Source organism: Heptranchias perlo, chromosome 10 (assembly GCF_035084215.1).
Source record: "Heptranchias perlo isolate sHepPer1 chromosome 10, sHepPer1.hap1, whole genome shotgun sequence".
NCBI classification, from domain to species: Eukaryota; Metazoa; Chordata; class Chondrichthyes; order Hexanchiformes; family Hexanchidae; genus Heptranchias; species Heptranchias perlo.
The window spans coordinates 61,694,885-61,712,923 of NC_090334.1; the positions used below are offsets into that span (position 1 = coordinate 61,694,885).

The window sequence follows — 18,039 nt, forward strand, 5'->3', positions numbered from 1 at the left end:
ACACGACAACGCAAAATCGTCGAGCAGAAATTGATAGCCAAGTTCCGCACCCATGAGGACGGCCTCAACCGGGATCTTGGGTTCATGTCACGCTACACGTTACCCCACCAGCGAACAAATGTTATCTGTTTTTAATATAATGGGTCATTTGCTGGCTCTCTCTGCCTTCCGGATGTTTCTGCCTCTCTCTTTTTTTTTCTCTCTTTTTTTTCCCTGTTTGTTTTTTTGTTGAATGTGTATTCGGGGGTTCTGCAGGTGACACCTCTCTGTCTGAACACGGTGATTGCCTTGGCAACGGGCAGTTGCAGGGGCAGTCTGTAAACACCATGTATTGTTCTATATGTATAAATGCGTAGGCTTCAAGGAGCTCTTGAAACATTTGCCTGAGGAAGTAGAAAATCTCCGAAAGCTTGTGAATTTAAAATAAAATTGCTGGACTATAACTTGGTGTTGTAAAATTGTTTACAATTGTCAACCCCAGTCCATCACCGGCATCTCCACATCATAATTTAAATAAATAGTGTACTTATCAAAGAAGATATATGCTTAGTCAGCAGCATACCTCATCTTACAGGCAGCTCTTAAGAAGTCCCCCCTTATTTCTCACCCGCTATAGAAAAATTGTCAATTTGAAAATCAGGAAAAGTACACAAGGGTCCTAGGTAAATTGATCAAACACACTTTTCATATCCCAAGCCAAAGCTGCTCTAGACAGTTCTGGAGCCAACTCCATGGGTCAGCCTTCTAGGGCAGTAACATAAATCGATTGGCGATAAGTCCATTATAGTAATCTTCTCAACCAATGCTTTGATTTGTCTTTTATAAGATGCAGGCAGGATGCAGTGGGCAGTCCAAGCAACTAAAGCTGCTTCTTGCTCGGTCTCAATCTCAGATTAGTCTTGGATTGACAACAGAGCTGAACACAGGGTAACTGCTTCAAATGACTTTGAATACTATGCTGGTAAAAACTACACAATAACCTGAGTGTTCGCCAAAAACTTAAAAGACCAGTGTTTTACCATTCCAAAGTTACTACAATGGAATCCAAAGGTTGCCCAGCTCCATCACTGACAGACGAGGTTATGTGGAACTCAAAAGGAATCAGTGTACCTTTTCCCATCTATTCTGGAGTGTTCCTGGAAACATTCTCCATTAACATCTTATTTCCTTTCTGAAGGAATCAAGTTTTGACATCCCAGAATAACCTTCCAATTGAACCCCATGCTAATTTCCAAGCAGCCAACACACTTTGAAAGGTCATGAGATCATGGAAAACTGCAGAGTGTAAGTTGATCACTGGAAAAAATCCACAATAGACCCAGATGTTGTAAATGACCAGAAGGTAAGCCGGAGTCAAAAAGGGCTGAACTAACACAGACACGATGCTACTAAAGATTACACAAGTGATTTAGCTTGAGTGTTGGCAAATGTTGCCGAAATTTGCAGTCTATTTTAGTTCTCTTAGCAGGTGTTGTAGCTTTCTTTTTGCAAAGACAATTATGGATTGTCAAAAAGAATTGATAAATGGCCACATTTGATTCCCTCCTCCCTCCCTTTATTTGGAATAACAGTTTGACGTCTGGTTTTTGATGGGAAAAAAAGAATTAAAGTTGTAACCCAATATGGAGGCTTAAATACAGTGGAACGTGAAAGGTCATGTTTGCCAGATATGGAGAAAAGTTCTCAAATGGATGGTATCCCTGGTGATTTTCTCCTGTGGATGAGAGCAATATTCTACCTGTATGTGGATGCTGAACAATTAAGGGATAAGAAAATTAAAATATAAATAGATCAATGCACTATTCCTACCTGTGCATGGAAAAGCGATAAACTCCTCACAGTATGCAACGGGAGCAGCACCTTAACCAGAAATTGTTTGTGTTCTGCTTTCAGAGGCAATGCAAACCCATTTATTATACTGTCAACAGAAAGAGAAGGAAAAATTATCTACCTAATACTGCAACCTTACATACTAATTATAATACTCATCTTCTAGGAACTGTATACAAAGGATCTATATTAAAAAAACTGCTCCAATTACAAACACACCAATACTTGCAGTTGTCTTGTACATGAGGCTCAAAGTTAACATTTTTAAGCACATCAAGCATTTGTTCATCAAATTTTATATGTCTAAATGCTGGTCATGTCTGTCCAAGTTAACAAGAGGACCCCATCTACACTTAATTTACTAGATCTATGAGTTACAGTACATGTAACTCAGTGACAAGAGTGGCAGAATTTGAACCCTTGGATTTGGGAAGAAATAACAATGATATTAATTCACTAACATTTTCAAGGCTGCCTTTCATGGCTACCAAGGAAAATACCGTACCAGATTGCAAAAAGTTGATCTTAACTACCAATTTTTTTTATAACTTATAGTTTTGCTATGAGAGATCTTCAGTACTTGTCTCTCTCCTACCCTGTTTCTTTCCCCGCACCCCTCAATAGATACTAGAGCTTTGAAGGCAGGGAAGAGAAATGAAGATCAGCAAACCATTAAAATAAAATTCTGAAACATTTCCAATACACTATGATATGTTATGTTTAAAGCCATTTATTATAGAAAGTATCATTTTTGTACCACCAGCTGGTGTTTGGCTATTAAGATGGAGCTGCATTCAACATGGCCTATCCCTTTAAGGCCACTGCTCAAGTACTCTTTGTGGGGAAGTGGTGTAAATATGCGAAAACAGGCAATTGTAGCCACTTGTAAATTCCTGAGGTGCTTTAGAGGTTAATGCACCTGTTTGTAAATTTCTGGCTGCAGGTCAGAAGAACTCAGCATTAAATTAACATCAGGAATGTGATGGATACACCCTAGATGGATGACATAGTATAAGTCTTTGATAAAGATTTTTCTCAGTACACCTGAACTAGAAAGGCAAAAAAAAGCAATCTGCTAATGTTTCCCACCTCTGATCACTATTTAGTGATCCCTGCTGAAACATGAATTTGTATAACTGCTGGCGAGGCTTGGCCACGATGTTCCCCCTGACCAAGTAGTTAACTAACACTCCCTGTTTTGACTCAGACAAAGAACGGCGACTTGGGAGAGGCATCAGAAGGCTATGAAATTGTAACCTTGATTCAACAACTTCAGAAAAGAAAAATTAGAAACATAATCTGAACATGTGGCTGCTTACCTTCCTAATATTTCCAGAAGCTCTGCTACACCATTAAAATGTTCTGTTTCATAAACAAATCTGCAAAGAGAATTGAAGTTAACTACATGTGCTTAAACAGCAAGCGACACTTAGTTTTTATTGGAAAGAATGATGGGAAATAACCCAACACAGAACCAAAACTTGTAATATCGTCAATGTGCAAATATTAGCAACAAATTTAAACTTAAGGTCACCATATTAATATTCTCGAATAGCAAATTTGAACCTAAAGTTACCTGCTGTTGATACAATCTGTTTTGCTGGCTAGCTACCCAACATAAATGTCACAGATGTGATTTTTTAACACTGGTGTGGCAAAAATACCAGATTTTGTGTTACTTGACTCACTGGCCTATCTGAGAAAACTTTAGAGAAAAAAGAAAGCCCCTCTCTCTATCTTTGTAACCTCCTCCAGCCCTACAACCCTCCAAGAACTCTGCGTTCCTCCAAATGTGGCCTCTTGTCCATCCCCCCCACTCCCTTCGCTCCACCATTGGCATGTGCCCTTCAGCCATACAGGCCCTAAGCTCTGGAATTCGTAAGAAACATAAGCAGGAGCAGTAGTAGGCCATACAGCCTCTCAAGCCTGCTCTGCCATTCAATAAGATCATGGCTGATCTTCGATCTCAACTCCACTTTCCCACTCGATCCCCATATCCCTTGGAGGTTTAGGAATGCCCTTCCTAAACCTCTGCCTCTCCAGCACACTCTCCTCCTTTAAGACCCTCCTTAAAACCTACCTCTGTAACCAAAGCTTTCAGCTTCTCTTTCTTTGGCTCGGTGTCAATTTTAGTCTGATTAGGCTCCTGTGAAGCACCTTGGGATATTTTCTTACGTTAAAGGCACTTTATAAATGCAAGTTGTTGATGTTTATCTTGAAGGGCAAGGGAGAGGTTGGGGAAGCAGCAGAGGCAGAACGATGGTCTCTAGTTTGGTGACAAAAAAAGCCAGTAGCTCCTTGCACTTGTTAAGGAGGTCAGGTGGAAAAAGCAGGGGAGACGGGTTTAAGTAGGCAGTTGGCAGTACAGAAAATGAGCCTGGGGTTGGTTATCTTTGTCCTCCAAGATGATCCTATAGTAGTGAGTGATTTTGGCAGAGAAGAGCGAGGCCCGATAGAGCTTGAAGTGGTTGAGCCAGATCTGGTGACCAATGGTTAAGCCAGTTGTGCATCAGGTACGTTCAAGTTTGCACCCTGGGACTAGAAAGAGGGAAGAAGGGGAAATGACCAAGATAGAAGATGGTGAATATTTTACTGGGGGCAATGGTGGAGCAAATCAGTAGCTGTGGAGATGAGGTGATAAATGGAGGGCCAAAGGCTAGGCAGTTGGGAGTTAGAGTACCACAGTAAGCGATTTGGGGGAAGAGTTTTTTTTCAGGGGCAAGTTTTCATAAAGGGTAGGGAAATGTAGGTGGTGAGGGATAAAAGGTGGTGGTCAGAAAGAGTCTTGTTCAATCTGAGACATAGTGGTTAAAACTCCTTCCTTGGAGAATTGGTAGCATAGGTTTCTCCCTTCTCTCACAAGGGCAACAATCCCAATACCAAGAGGATGGAGACACCGTTAACCTCAGGTTCAATGTCATCAGTACTATCAAAGGGGAATAAACCTACTTGAGCAAACCCATATGAAGTCTACAATGTTCTTGCTCAAAGACCTTTTAAACTTTGCAATATTAACCAAATGGCAGATGCGCTAGCAAAAAGGGAACCTTCATCATAATCCTGGGAAAGAAGCTGATCCAGGCAACCGACACAATACTACATTAAGTGCTCAAAAAAGCTAGTATATGCAAACATTCAAACTCTGTTGAGTTCTAGAAAAGCCTAGGACATATTTTATAGATTTTGAAAATTAAATGCTAAAAACTTCAATAAAGACACTAATAAAAATAGTTTGCATTAAAATTACATTTAATCAAGGTTTTTTTAAAAATTCAAATGTAATCTGACTAAATTGCCATAGGTCAGACTGGAAACAGCTTCTATGCAAACCCAGGAAGACGCCAGTTCCCCAAAGACCTTTTACAGAAGGATCAGGGCCGCACAGAGCTATTCAAATTTAGGGAAGAAATTTAATCTGGAAAAATGCTCCAATTAGTCTCCCTGGCTGCAGCAGTGACTCAGTTAAGGCAAAGGGTAGTCTTAATCAGCCCCAATTCCCTTAGTGTTGCTGGTCCAGTAAGTTATTGAAAGCTTCTGTAACCGTATCCCATTGCAATTTTCCTCATGGTAAGCATCCTGGATTGTGTTCCTTGGTCTGGCCACTATGACCTGTGCATAAGGCAGTTAAATTTGGTGGGGAAAAAAAGTCTGTCACTGCGATCTGAAATTAGTGTTGAGGGATAGGCAACATCCTAATATTCCTTTCCTGAACCTCCTTCACTCCCCCCCACCACCCCAGCTCGGGCCTGTTCCACCATTCAATGAAGTCATGGCCGATCTGTATCCTAACTCCATCCACCCACCTTGGCTCCATATCCCTTAATACCCTTGGCTAGCAAAAATCTATTGATCCCAGATTTAAAATTATAAATTGAGCTACTATCTACTACTTTTTAAATGGGAAAGAGTTCCACACTTTTACCACCCTTTGAGTGAAGAAATGTTTCCTAATTTCTCTCCTGAATGGCCTGGCTCTGATTTTAAGGTTCTGTCCTCTTGTCCTAGACTCACCCACCAATGGAAAAAGCCTCTCCCTATCGACCCTATCAATTCCTTTCAAAATTCTAAAAACCTCAATCAAATCGCCCCTTATCCCTCTATATTCCAGAGAATACATACCTAGTTTATGTAATCTCTCAATCTAACCCTTGGAGCCCTGGTAACATTCTAGTGATTTTGCGCTGCACTCCTTCCAAGGCCAACATATGGTGCGGTGCCCAGAACTGTACACAGTACCCCAGATGTGGTCAATCGCAAAGCAATTTCAGGCAAAATCCAAAAGTTTCTGTCCAAGATGCACCGTTCTGCCATTAGCTTTGCAAAAATGACATCTCGTTGTCTGCCTCACCATTCAAATGCAATGAACAGCATGAAGTTCCTGTATTTGCACGGTAGAAATGAACTAAACTCGCCACAGAAAGTTAGGGCTTGTCCATTTCAGTCTAAGTATCCTTTTAAGGGCGTGATAAGTGTTAATTACTGCCAGTCAACCTCTCTGGCATTGAAAATTAACTATTGCAAGCGTAGGGTCTCATTCCTTTGGGTTTTAATTTTTTTTTAAATTGTACTTTTTCTTTGCCTCTTTTCTCTCTCTCTCAACCCTATCTTTCTACCCTTCTCTTTAAGTACCTGATTTGACATTGAATTCACCATTCTAACTAACACTTCCTTCTCAGTCCTTGCGCTGTTCATTTCATGATCATTCAATCTGATTGCTTAAGGAGATACACACGGTTGCTTGCCCTGTTCACTCAGATCCCAGAAGCCCTGTAGAAAGCACCTCACAGTTTCCACCTCGCACTTCCAGCAACTTGCAGTGCAAAATATCATGCCGATTAAATGGGCAAAGGCAAGTGTAACTAATGGCAGGTGTTGTTCGTTGCCCTGCTACAGCAAATTCTGGGCCAATGTTTAATTACTTTAGAAGCAACCTTTTGGCACAGCAGCTAATCACTACACACTTACTGTAGAAAAATATTGTTAATTTGCTTCCGGATAAATGCTCTAAGTCCAAGAAACTTTCCATAAATTCTGTGTAAGACAGTCTTCAGGTAGTCTCGTTCCCGGGGGTCTTCACTGTTGAACAGCTCCAAAAGCTGAAAAGGACCAAAAATATCACACTTCAACTTCTCTCGAAAGCTCTTGCCTAGATCACAAACTCTAAGGAGCTTGGCTTCTTAATTTTTTTTTGCATGTCACCATACATTCGATTGCATATCATAGAAGCTCAACGCCAAAGGCCTTGTATCAACATGCAAACATGCTTAGCTCCCAAGAATCACTTTATAATTCCGTGATTTCGTTCAGAAATTTGCTTATGTGGGTATCACCAGATCATGGACACTGCAGTGACACAATGGCAGATCAGCAAAGAATTCTTGAAACCCAAAAAGCAGCTAATTGAGTATGGCTTGGTGTATAAATCCAATTTCAAAGGAATAATTTGTTTAAGAAATGTCCCCTGAATGGAGGAATCTCAGGCATGAGATTAAAAGAAAATGGAGAAGAGGCAGAGGAACAGGACTCTGGACAGTTCTTCCAGAGTCAGCACAGGTGTGATGGGCTTAATGACCTCATTTGCAATGTAAAATTCTACTCAGTCATCTGGTGAACATTCTGCATGGAGTACTGATGTCCCAACTTTGGTCTGTGTTGGCATGTATCAATGCTTCAGTGAATTTCAATCTCAGCTTCACGAGTATCCTGAGCAGCCGTGAATTCATAAGTACCTAATCCAGCCCCATCACAAACTAGAAGATCCAACTGGATCCTGAGAACAATTTCTTCCCTGGGGAAAGTTCTTATATGCAAGTTTATCAGACGTCAATTTCAAACATAGATCCAACTGGAGAATCCAATGTGCTGGGTCCGAGGATATCATTACTGTATTTCTTGAATAAATTCATTCCATGCAAAGAAAAACGTCATCTAACTAGAGTTTTGTACAATTAGAAACCTCTACATCAGTTATCTTCAATTGTGTTCAGACCAATAACAAATATTAAGAATTTTTATGAGCACTTGAAAGTTTTAATAAATTTTGAATATAAAATATTAAACACGGAACAAATCCGATAAGTTCAGGAAAGACATACACAGAACTGTTATTGTGGTTCATCAGTTTGACATTATCAAAAATCATGGTGGTACTATAACCTATTAGGACTGACTCTGTACTGACTGTATAAAGTATACATTTACTGATAATAAAATCACTTGCACTGGTTAATGTGAATCTTTAAAAAGAGACATCAATAGCACAACAATGGACAAAGTTTACTAAAAAGTGTTTCAAAGGACAGTCATATCATCTATACCAAATCTATAAATGTATTGTCACAGTATACTGCTAAACTGCTCCATACGTTAGCTTCATGAATAGTTAGTTACTAGAAATAAAGACAATGCAGCATTCATTATTTACCTATTCAAAAGAACAGCATATACGCACCTGCAATATAAATTTCTGATCTACATATTTTTTGGCAATGCTGGGCTGGAATTCTTGACTTTCCAAAAATCGAATGAAGAATTCATATACAAGCTAAAATAGATAATAAAAACTTAAATCACAAAAGGTAAAAACACTTATTCGCATCTAAATGGAAGCCTATCAGCACAAAGGTCAGGTTTGAAAGGATGTGCTTTCAACCATCACTTCTTGCAGATTTCCAAATTTCTCCCACCACCAAAAAAAAAGTTGGGTAATGTAGGTAGAAAAACCCATACACACCCACACACAGATGAAGATCACAGTGCTTTAGTGAAAGATGCATCACATTGTGATAAAGATGAAATTAATGGTCATGATCCTGATCCAAAGTTATGCTAGCTATTCCTATCTGTTGCGAAGGATGAATAAATTATGATCAATTCTGATGCAGAGAACACTTCTGAACTCTTCCCTGCTGGCAGAGCAACAGTAGGACATTGCTCAGGGTGGGAGAAAAAAGGAACGGAAAAATTGTCTGTAGCCACAGCTTTTATAGATGGAGGAAGATATTACTCCTGCAACACTCCTGTGAGCTAAACTCTTGAAGGGCCGCTGTCCCTGTAGTTTTCCCTCATTGGATGATGGGGCTACCCTAATCAACCTGGATAAAACAAAGGAAGACAAGCTGCATACAGCAAGTAACTGATGATGGAAAATTCAAATCATTTTAGGTGAACTGGTTTAGCCAAAGCTTGATCATTTGACAAGAACATTAGAAAGCACAGAATATAAGAGGCCATTTGGCCCATGAAGGCCACTCCAACAGACAATCCATAATCTTCTTCATTATGGACTCCACTCTCAATATTTAATCTCCCTGAAGCAAAACTGCAAAACTCCAGAATAGCTAGCCATTCCCCATTTCCAACATTCAATGCTGGCTAGCTACCTTTCACAGACAACTCTCTGCCTCCAAATACCACGGAGCATTTCATCCTAATCTGTACTTGTTCCTGTAGCTTGCTACTGTGCAGTTGAGTATTGGAAGCTTATTTCACAGGCGCCTCCCAGGTTCAAGGTAGGAAAAAAAAATAAAAGCAGACAGTTTGCAGAGCTAAATTTTCCATAGTACAACTTCTGTCATTTCACGTGAGCAAGCTATATTGCAACAGACATTTGTGTGACTAGCTATATGTAACATATGCAGGAAAGCTGATCATGAAGGACTTGTACTTTGCTAGATCTCTAAGATTATATGGTGAGAAGAGTGAAATTCTCATGCAACTGAGGCTATTTTTGCTATGTCATAAAACTAGTTCAATGTCCACATTTTAAAGTGGCTGCCTCAACAAGCAATGCAGATACTGGGGAAAAATAAAAAACTTACCACCACCAATTTCAGAGCAGAAATTAGTTTTTTGGGGGTGGAAAGGAACAATTTGATGAATTATTTCATCAGGATTAGAATACCAAGTTACAATAAAGTTCATATTTTGAAGTAATTATATTAATGCAAGAGTTTGAACAAACAAGTTTATCACTGCTAATTTTTTAGCAATGTGGAATGCTGCTATTACAATTTTTCTTCTATGGAAGTCTTTTTTTTTTGCTGTTCATGGCCTAACCAGATGGTCTTGTGGCAGATTATATTTTGTATTAAAATCCTTGAGACAATAAGTAATACTAGACCACCCAACAAATATTCTCACATGAAAGTGCACAGGTGAGAAGTTTATTTAGATTTTAACTAGATGGCCTGAATTTTTTGGGACATGTGTTTAGTTGAATTACTTCAAGTCACAAAATTTGATTTGCTATGATTGTTCAGATCACCTGAATTGATGTTAAACTTGAGGTTGAACATAATTTACCTAAAGAAGGTGGTTTTGAAAAAATTAAAAGGGGAAGGAAAGTCTATGGGTTAAAGTAACCTAGTGGTTATGGTAATGGACTAGCAATGCAAAGGTGGTGAGTTCAAATTCCACCATGGTAAGTTGGGAAACTGAATTCAGTAATGTGGTAACTTGTGGGCTACTACCAGATAAAATAACCATGAAAGCTTCAGGATTGTCATAAAAACTCAACTGGTTTACTTATGTCCTTTAGGGAAAGGGCCTGCCACCCGTACATGGTCTGGCCTACATGTGACCCTCAGTTCCACATTATGTGGTTGACTCTTCGTGCCCTCAGAGCAGCTAGGGATGGACAATTAATACTGCCAGTGTCACCCACATCTCAGTGAACAAATTTTTGAAAAGGTATTTAATGCTGACTGGCTGTTTGTGCAATCCTTAATATGTTTGTTCTAGTGGAAAGGATTGAATTCAAATTTAAGGTCTAAAGGATCAGGTTTATGGAGTTCTGAATCCTGAACTCTATCGATTAACATTGTATTTGAAATGGAGAGTACAACAGGTGACCAAACTGCAAATCTAATAACTAAACCATATTAACCAGCTACTTTACAAGAACTTGCAGAGTTCACCTGCAAATGAGGCCAGGATGCTTCCAGCGTTGGTTCATCTTCTTCTGGATCAAACTCTGAAGTGTCCGAAGGTGGAAGAGTCCTAAATATATTGAAAGAAACCTATAACAAAATAGATTACTAAATTATATGTTGAATTCTCTCCTCTGAACCCCCTCCCAAAACACTAATTAAAGAGATTGATGTGCTGATGAAAAACATGTGTTTACAGCTCAAAACACTTAAGATTGCAGCTATTTCAATGGCATCTTTGTGCTTCTCTGTCATTCAACAAAGCTTGGCGTATTAAGTGCTAGAAAAATGAACGTTGCCGTCAAAATCAGCTAACAGACTGATTCAGAAGACCGAGGAAACAATTCAGACAGTCCAACTGTTGAGAATAACGTAGGTAGAGCAAGGGAAACTCTGAACACCAAGCATTAACCATTATTTTAATATTCAGTGTTTTCTGAAGATTGACTTCAAGATTTTAGATCATAAGTTGCAGCTGATCGATTTTCTTTTGGTTCTTGTACTGAAGCGCCTGTACAGACAAAAATAACCAGGAGGACATGTTATGTATTAATACATACAAACACAATGCCCCCCTCAGCAAGAGGTCTTCATGCTCAATATTATGTTTTTCAAGAAACTGAAAAATATGAAACAGAGAGAAAAGGAAATAGTCAAGAGAAGCTTGTATAAAAGTAAAGTGGAGAAATGAGGCAGATGTCTAGATGAGGGCAGGACTGGTTAGGATGGGGGCAGCTGCAACAATACTCAAGCAGTCCACTTAATTGGCACCCCACCCACCCGCTTAAACATCCAGTCCCTTTACCACCAGTGTACTGTGGCTGCAGTGTTTACTATCTTCAGGGTGCACTGCACCAACTTGCCATGGTTTCTTCAACAGCACCTCCCAAACCCATGACCTCCACCACTTAGAAAGACAAGGGCAGTAGGTTCATGGGAACATCACCACCTCTAATTTCCCCTCCAAGTCACACACCATCCCGACTTGAACATATATCACCATTCCTTCATCGTCGCTCGGTTCAAATCCTGGAACTCCCTACCCAACAACATTGTGGGAGCAGCTTCACCACATGGACAGCAGCGGTTCAAGAAGGCGGCTCACCACTACCTTCTCAACGGTAACTAGGGATGGGCAATAAATGCTGGCCTTGCTAGTGATGCCCATATCCCAAGCATGAATAAAAAAAATTGCAACTGTCCATCAATATTCACTGCTGAACGTGGAACTTACGTTGGGGTGAGATCATGCAGGGCATAAGATTTTGGTGTCAAAGAAGGAAAAAAGGAGAAAAAAAATGTAACAAAGAAAAATGCACGAATATGTTGATCAGGGCACTATTTGGCATGTAAGAAGTCAACCTTTAGGCTCATGATGTAAATGAAAAAGGTACATTGACACAGGAGGACTCTGCTGAGCGCACTGCTACTGTTACTTGGCAATGCATGCCAGAGGTAAATCTTACGGGTACAGGGCGACTACAGTCTACTCATTAATTTAAATTTAACCTTGTGCTGAAAAAAAAACTTGAATTGAGCAACTTAAATGAAACAGATGTTTTTCCACCATTTCAATTTGAATTAACAGTTAATTTGAATTACGAGTAGACTGCATTGCTTTCTACCAATTTGTTTCTTTTACCATTCTAGATCAAACCATGAAAACAAATGGGGGGGTGGGGGGGGGGGTTGGTTGCATCTCCTAACTTAAGTAGATTGATCAAAAAGTGCCAATGATCTTGAATTCTTATCCGTTTTGAAGTGAAAGGAATGATGCATAATTCTGGGAAAGCCCTGTACTTTCAACAGCTATATCTCTTCTGCTTCACTGCTACTTTTTTTTGTTTTTTCAGTATTGTTTAAGAAAATGATTGTAGTTTCAGTACCCAATAAAGTAACAAAATAAATTCATCAACAAGTTTGTGCTGACTCAGACAAGTTGACAATGTCACAACAAATCCTTTCATTTTCTAATACAAGTATTTGTAAACTTTTTGGAGTACAACCTGAACCAGGGCTTTTAACAGCATTCTAAAGGCTAACAAATCATATTAAAAAGCCTGACTCTTGAATCTGGGTAAAAGTTAGGGCAGTGGGTTAAACTAAGAGCTGGGAAACTATAGCTTGCTATTTAATTTAATAAAATAACAACTCAAACTAAATAAACTAATTAATAAAACTAAAAATATCAATTGAATAAAAACTCTAAGCAAAACAAGGTTAGATCGAGATGAGTAACTGCAGCATGTAGGAGTTTGTGGAGAGCATCGTGATCCCGGACAACCATATCTGCAATAAGTGTCTGCAACTTGAGAAACTTCGGCTCAGAGTTGTTGAGCTGGAGTCTGAGCAGCAGACATTGCGATGCATCAGGGAGGGGGAAAGAATTATCTGGACACTTTGATCCAGGAGGTAGTCACACCCCTTAGATTAGGTAGTGGTTTAGATTTGGTCAGTGGTCAGGCACAGGAAAGATGTGACTGCGAGTCTGGCAGGTATGGGGACCCAGGATGCAGTGATGAAGCAGCCTCAGCCTATGACCTTGTCCAACAGGTACGAGGTACTTGCTACCTGTATGGATAAGATCAAAGACTGCAGGGAGGTTGGGCAAACTGACCACGGCACCGTGGTATAGGAGGCCGTTCAAGTGGGGTAGTAAAAAGGAAAGTGGTGGGGGACAGTATAGTCAGGGGAGAGATACTGTTTTCTGCAGCCGCGATCAGGAGTCCCAAAGGCTGTGCTGCCTGCCCTGGTGCTGGGTTAAGGACATCTCCTTGCAGCTCGAAAAGAATTGGGAGCATGAGGGGGAGGATCCAGTTGTCGTGGTCCACGTAGGAACCAACGACATAGGTAGAACTTTCTCTTTAGTTCTGTTAAGTAGACCTTGCTGCTTCGCAATTTCTGTAGCCTGTATTCTATACTTTAGCACAATGTTGAGATAGTGAATGGCCTCACTGTAACTGCACCCCCAGCTGTAGTACTGAAAGAGTGATATAGTAGAATTAGTAATGAGGTTCTGCTGAGGAAGTTTGAGGAGCTAGGGAACAAATTAAAAAGCAGAACCTCAAAAGGTAATGATTACTACTCGAGCCACGTTTAAATTGGCATAGGGACAAACAGATTAGATGGTTAAATATGCAGCTGAAAGAGTGATTGGGAAGCAGGGGATTCAATTCATGGGGCACTGGCACCAGCTGTTCCGTTGGGACGGGCTCCACTTAAACCAGGCTGGGACCTGTGACCTGGCAAATTGAATAACTAGGGCTGTAGATAGGGCTTTAAACTAATAGGGGGGGAGGAGGGAATGGGTCAGGTAAGGGTAAAATTTTAAATCTAAAGTGAAAAGTCAAGGCTGGAGAGCAGAGCAGCGATTTGGATAAAAACAAGCAGAATGTGTCAGGAAGGGGCAGAGAGTTTAACAAAGGTAATAGGGCATTAGTGACCAAGATCACATCAGGGAAAAATAGTAAAAAGGTAAAATTAAAGGCGCTGTATCTGAATGTACGAAGCATTCATAACAAGATAAATGAATTAATGGCACAAAGATAAGTGTGTTTAATCCAGTACCATTACTGAGGTGTGGTTGCAGGGTGACCAAGGTTGGAAACTAAATATTCCAGGGTACTTGACTTTTAGAGAAGATAGGCAAAATGGAAAACGGGGGGGGGGGGGGTAGCCCTGATAATAAAGGATGAGATAAAGACAGTAGTGAGAAAGGATTTTACCTCAGAAAATCAAGATGTAGAATCAGTATGGGTGGAGCTAAGAAATAACAAGGGGCAGAAAACACTGGCAAGAGAAGTTTACAGGCCCCAAACAGTAGTTATAGTGTTGGACAGAGTATAAATCAGGAAATTAGAGCAGCATGCAACAAGGGTAATGCAATAATCATGGGGGAGTTTAATCTTCAGATAGACTGGGCAAACCAAATTAACAAAAGTAGTTTGGAGGACAAGTTCATGGAATGCATCAGAGGCTGTTTTCCAGAACAATATGTCAAGGAACCAACTAGGGAACAGGCTATTTTAGATCTAGTATTGTGTAATGAGACAAGATTAATTAATCCTGTAATTGTACAGGGCTTTCGTGAGGCCACACCTGGAGTACTGTGCACAGTTTTGGTCTCCTTACCTAAGGAAGGATATATTTGCCTTAGCAATGCAATGTAACAAAGGTTCATTAGATTGATTCCTGGGATAAGAGGGTTGTCCTATGAGGAGAGATTGAGCCTATACCCTCAAGTTTAGAAGAATGAGAGGTGATCTCATTTGAAACATAAGATTCTAAAGGGGCTTGATGGGGTAGATGCTGAGAGGATGTTTCCCCTGGCTGGAGAGTCTAGAATTAGGGGACCTAGTCTCAGGATAAGGGGTCGGACATTTAGGACTGAGATGAGGAGGAATTTCTTCATTCAAGGTTAGTGAATATTTGGCATTCTCTATTTCAGTGAATGCTCAGTCGTTGAGTATATTCAAGGCTGAGAGCGATAGATTTTTGGCATCTAAGGGAATCAAGGGATATGGGGATCGGGCAGGAAAGTGGACTTGAGGTCAAAGATCAGCCATGATCTTATTGAATGGCGGAGCAGGCTCAGGGGGCCTACTCCTGCTCTTATTTCTTATGTTCTATAGTACCAACACATACAGACCATAAAACCTGCAGGTTCAAATGTTGAATTAGCTAATCTCACATAGAATTACAATTAGGCTCAGTCCCCAGAGGGAAAAGTATCATTCTGGATTGCTATCCAGTCTGCTGGAAAATGTGTGAGATTAGCAGATCAGCCTCAATTGTGATGCCCTCCATGGAAACAACCTGCCAACAGTTACTATCTGAGCTCACTCATGAAGAACCACCACTTGGGCAGGTTACAAGAGAACTGCAAGCACTCAACCACACCATAGCATCTTCAAGAGCAGAGGGTAGAATAAATTTTTAAAAATTGACAAATACTTCAAAAATATACAGGATATGCAGGGTATACATAATACCTTAGACCCAGCTTGTATGAATATTTTATAGCCTAAATCTCATCCAGATTAAATAATCATTTGGAATGTCTTAAGTAAACGTGAATTAAGTTACTTTCAGATCTTCACATCTGGAACATTCATGGGTACGTCCCCACACATGTATCAGTAAATTTCTGCTCATTTTAGTAAAAGAAAAAGTGAAGCAACACAATTGTGATAGTTTACACATACTACACAATACAGTGATAAGCCCGATTAATTATACAACAACGTGCATTTATACAACACCTTTAACATTGGAAAACATCCCACGACATTTCACAGGAACTTAAACCAGACAAAAATTGTCACCGAGCCAAAGGAAATATTAGGACAGGTGATTAAAAGCTTAGTCAAGGAGTTAGGTTTTTGAAGTAGCGAGAGAGAGCACGCACGAGCGAGAGAGAGACATGGTGCAGGTTAGGATATGGACAGCAGAGCTCTGGATGAGCTCATTAATGGAGGGTAAAAAACGGGAGGGTGGCCAAGACAGCATTGGAATGGTCGAGTCTGGATGTAACAAAAACATTGATGAGGGTTTCAACAGCAGATAAGCTGAGACAAGGACAGAGACAGGCGACGTTTCGGAGGTGGAAGTAGGCGGTCTTTGTGGTGGAGAGGATATGAGGTCAGAAGCTTAACTCAGAGTCAAACAGGACACTGAGGTTGCGAACAGTCTGTTTCAGCCTGAAATGGTGTCCAGGGTGTGGGATGGAATCTGTGGCTAGGGAATAGAGCTTGCGATGGGGGCCAAAGACAATAACTTCGGTCTTCCCAATGTTTAATTGGAGAAAATTGCGCAGCTCATCCAGGACTGGATAATGGACTAGCCGCCTGACAAAATAGAGGCAGTAGAGGGGTTGAGAGAAGTGGTTGTGAGGTACAGCTTGATGTCATCGGCGCACACGTGGAACCGGACATCACGTCTTTGGATGATGTCGCCAAGGGGCAGCATATAGATGAGAAATTAGGGTTGCCAATGATAGATCTTTGGGGCATGCCAGAGGTAACAGTGGATGACCTCACACTTTCCTTCACTGAACTCCATCTGCCAGAGTTTTGTCCACTCACAAACAATCAATGCCCCCTTGCAACTTTCTGCTCTGATCTGCAATACTTACGATGCCAACTAACTTAGTGTCATCTGCAAACTTGGATACACGGCTGTCTATTCCTTCATCTAACTGAGAAAAAAAGTGAAAAGCTGTGACCCCAGTACAGATCCCTGAGGGACACTTAGAGCGGAGCTACCGGCGGGAGCGGACCTAGGAGAGAGCGCGGGACTCGGAGACTACTAAAGGCCCAGGCTCGAGGGCCTACCCGTACTCGGAGCGGAGCTACCGGCGGGAGCGGACCTAGGAGAGAGCGCGGGACTCGGAGACTACTAAAGGCCCAGGCTCGAGGGCCTACCCGCACTCAGAGCGGAGCTACAGGCGGGAGCGGACCTAGGAGAGAGCGCGGGACTCGGAGACTACTAAAGGCCCAGGCTCGAGGGCCTACCCGCACTCAGAGCGGAGCTACAGGCGGGAGCGGACCTAGGAGAGAGCGCGGGACTCGGAGACTACGAAAGGCCCAGGCTCGAGGGCCTACCCGCACTCGGAGCGGAGCTGCAGGCGGGAGCGGACCTAGGAGAGAGCGCGGGACTCGGAGACTACTAAAGGCCCAGGCTCGAGGGCCTACCCGCACTCAGAGCGGAGCTACAGGCGGGAGCGGACCTAGGAGAGAGCGCGGGACTCGGAGACTACGAAAGGCCCAGGCTCGAGGGCCTACCCGCACTCGGAGCGGAGCTGCAGGCGGGAGCGGACCTAGGAGAGAGCGCGGGACTCGGAGACGACTAAAGGCCCAGGCTCGAGCGCCTACCCGCACTCGGAGCGGAGCTACAGGCGGGAGCAGACCTAGGAGAGAGCGCAGGACTCGGAGACGACTAAAGGCCCAGGCTCGAGGGCCGACCCGCACTCGGAGCGGACCGAGGAGAGAGCGCGGGACTCGGAGACTACTAAAGGCCCAGGCTCGAGGGCCTACCCTCAGAGAGGCAATCGGTGAAAAAAACAAGGATTGACGTCACAGGACAGCGGGTAGGTGATTGGCGAGTCGATAAAGGGAGCAGCGGAGGCCCGAGGTGAGTAATTAAACTCACCTACGTGAGTCTTTTTCCCCAGCGGGGAAGGAGCTTCGCGGCTTTTTCAAAGGCAGGGGGCGGGGCCAATTCATTGGTACCCGTATATAGGTGGAGCCGTTGCTAAACCCGAGTCACTACACTAGTAGTG

The 18,039-nt window shown here is 41.8% G+C and overlaps 1 protein-coding gene across 1 annotated transcript in view; it reads right to left on the reverse strand.

Annotated features, from left to right (window-relative positions):
* ppp2r5eb (protein phosphatase 2, regulatory subunit B', epsilon isoform b) overlaps nt 1-18,039 on the reverse strand; it is a 112,554-nt gene that overhangs the window by 36,028 nt on the left and 58,487 nt on the right. The window contains exons 3-7 of the mRNA XM_067991921.1: nt 10,749-10,850; nt 8,282-8,374; nt 6,796-6,926; nt 3,150-3,209; nt 1,810-1,918 (exon numbers count right to left, since the gene is read on the reverse strand). Of these exons, the coding sequence (XP_067848022.1) occupies nt 1,810-1,918; nt 3,150-3,209; nt 6,796-6,926; nt 8,282-8,374; nt 10,749-10,850 (495 nt within the window). The remainder of the gene's footprint in view (nt 1-1,809; nt 1,919-3,149; nt 3,210-6,795; nt 6,927-8,281; nt 8,375-10,748; nt 10,851-18,039) is intronic.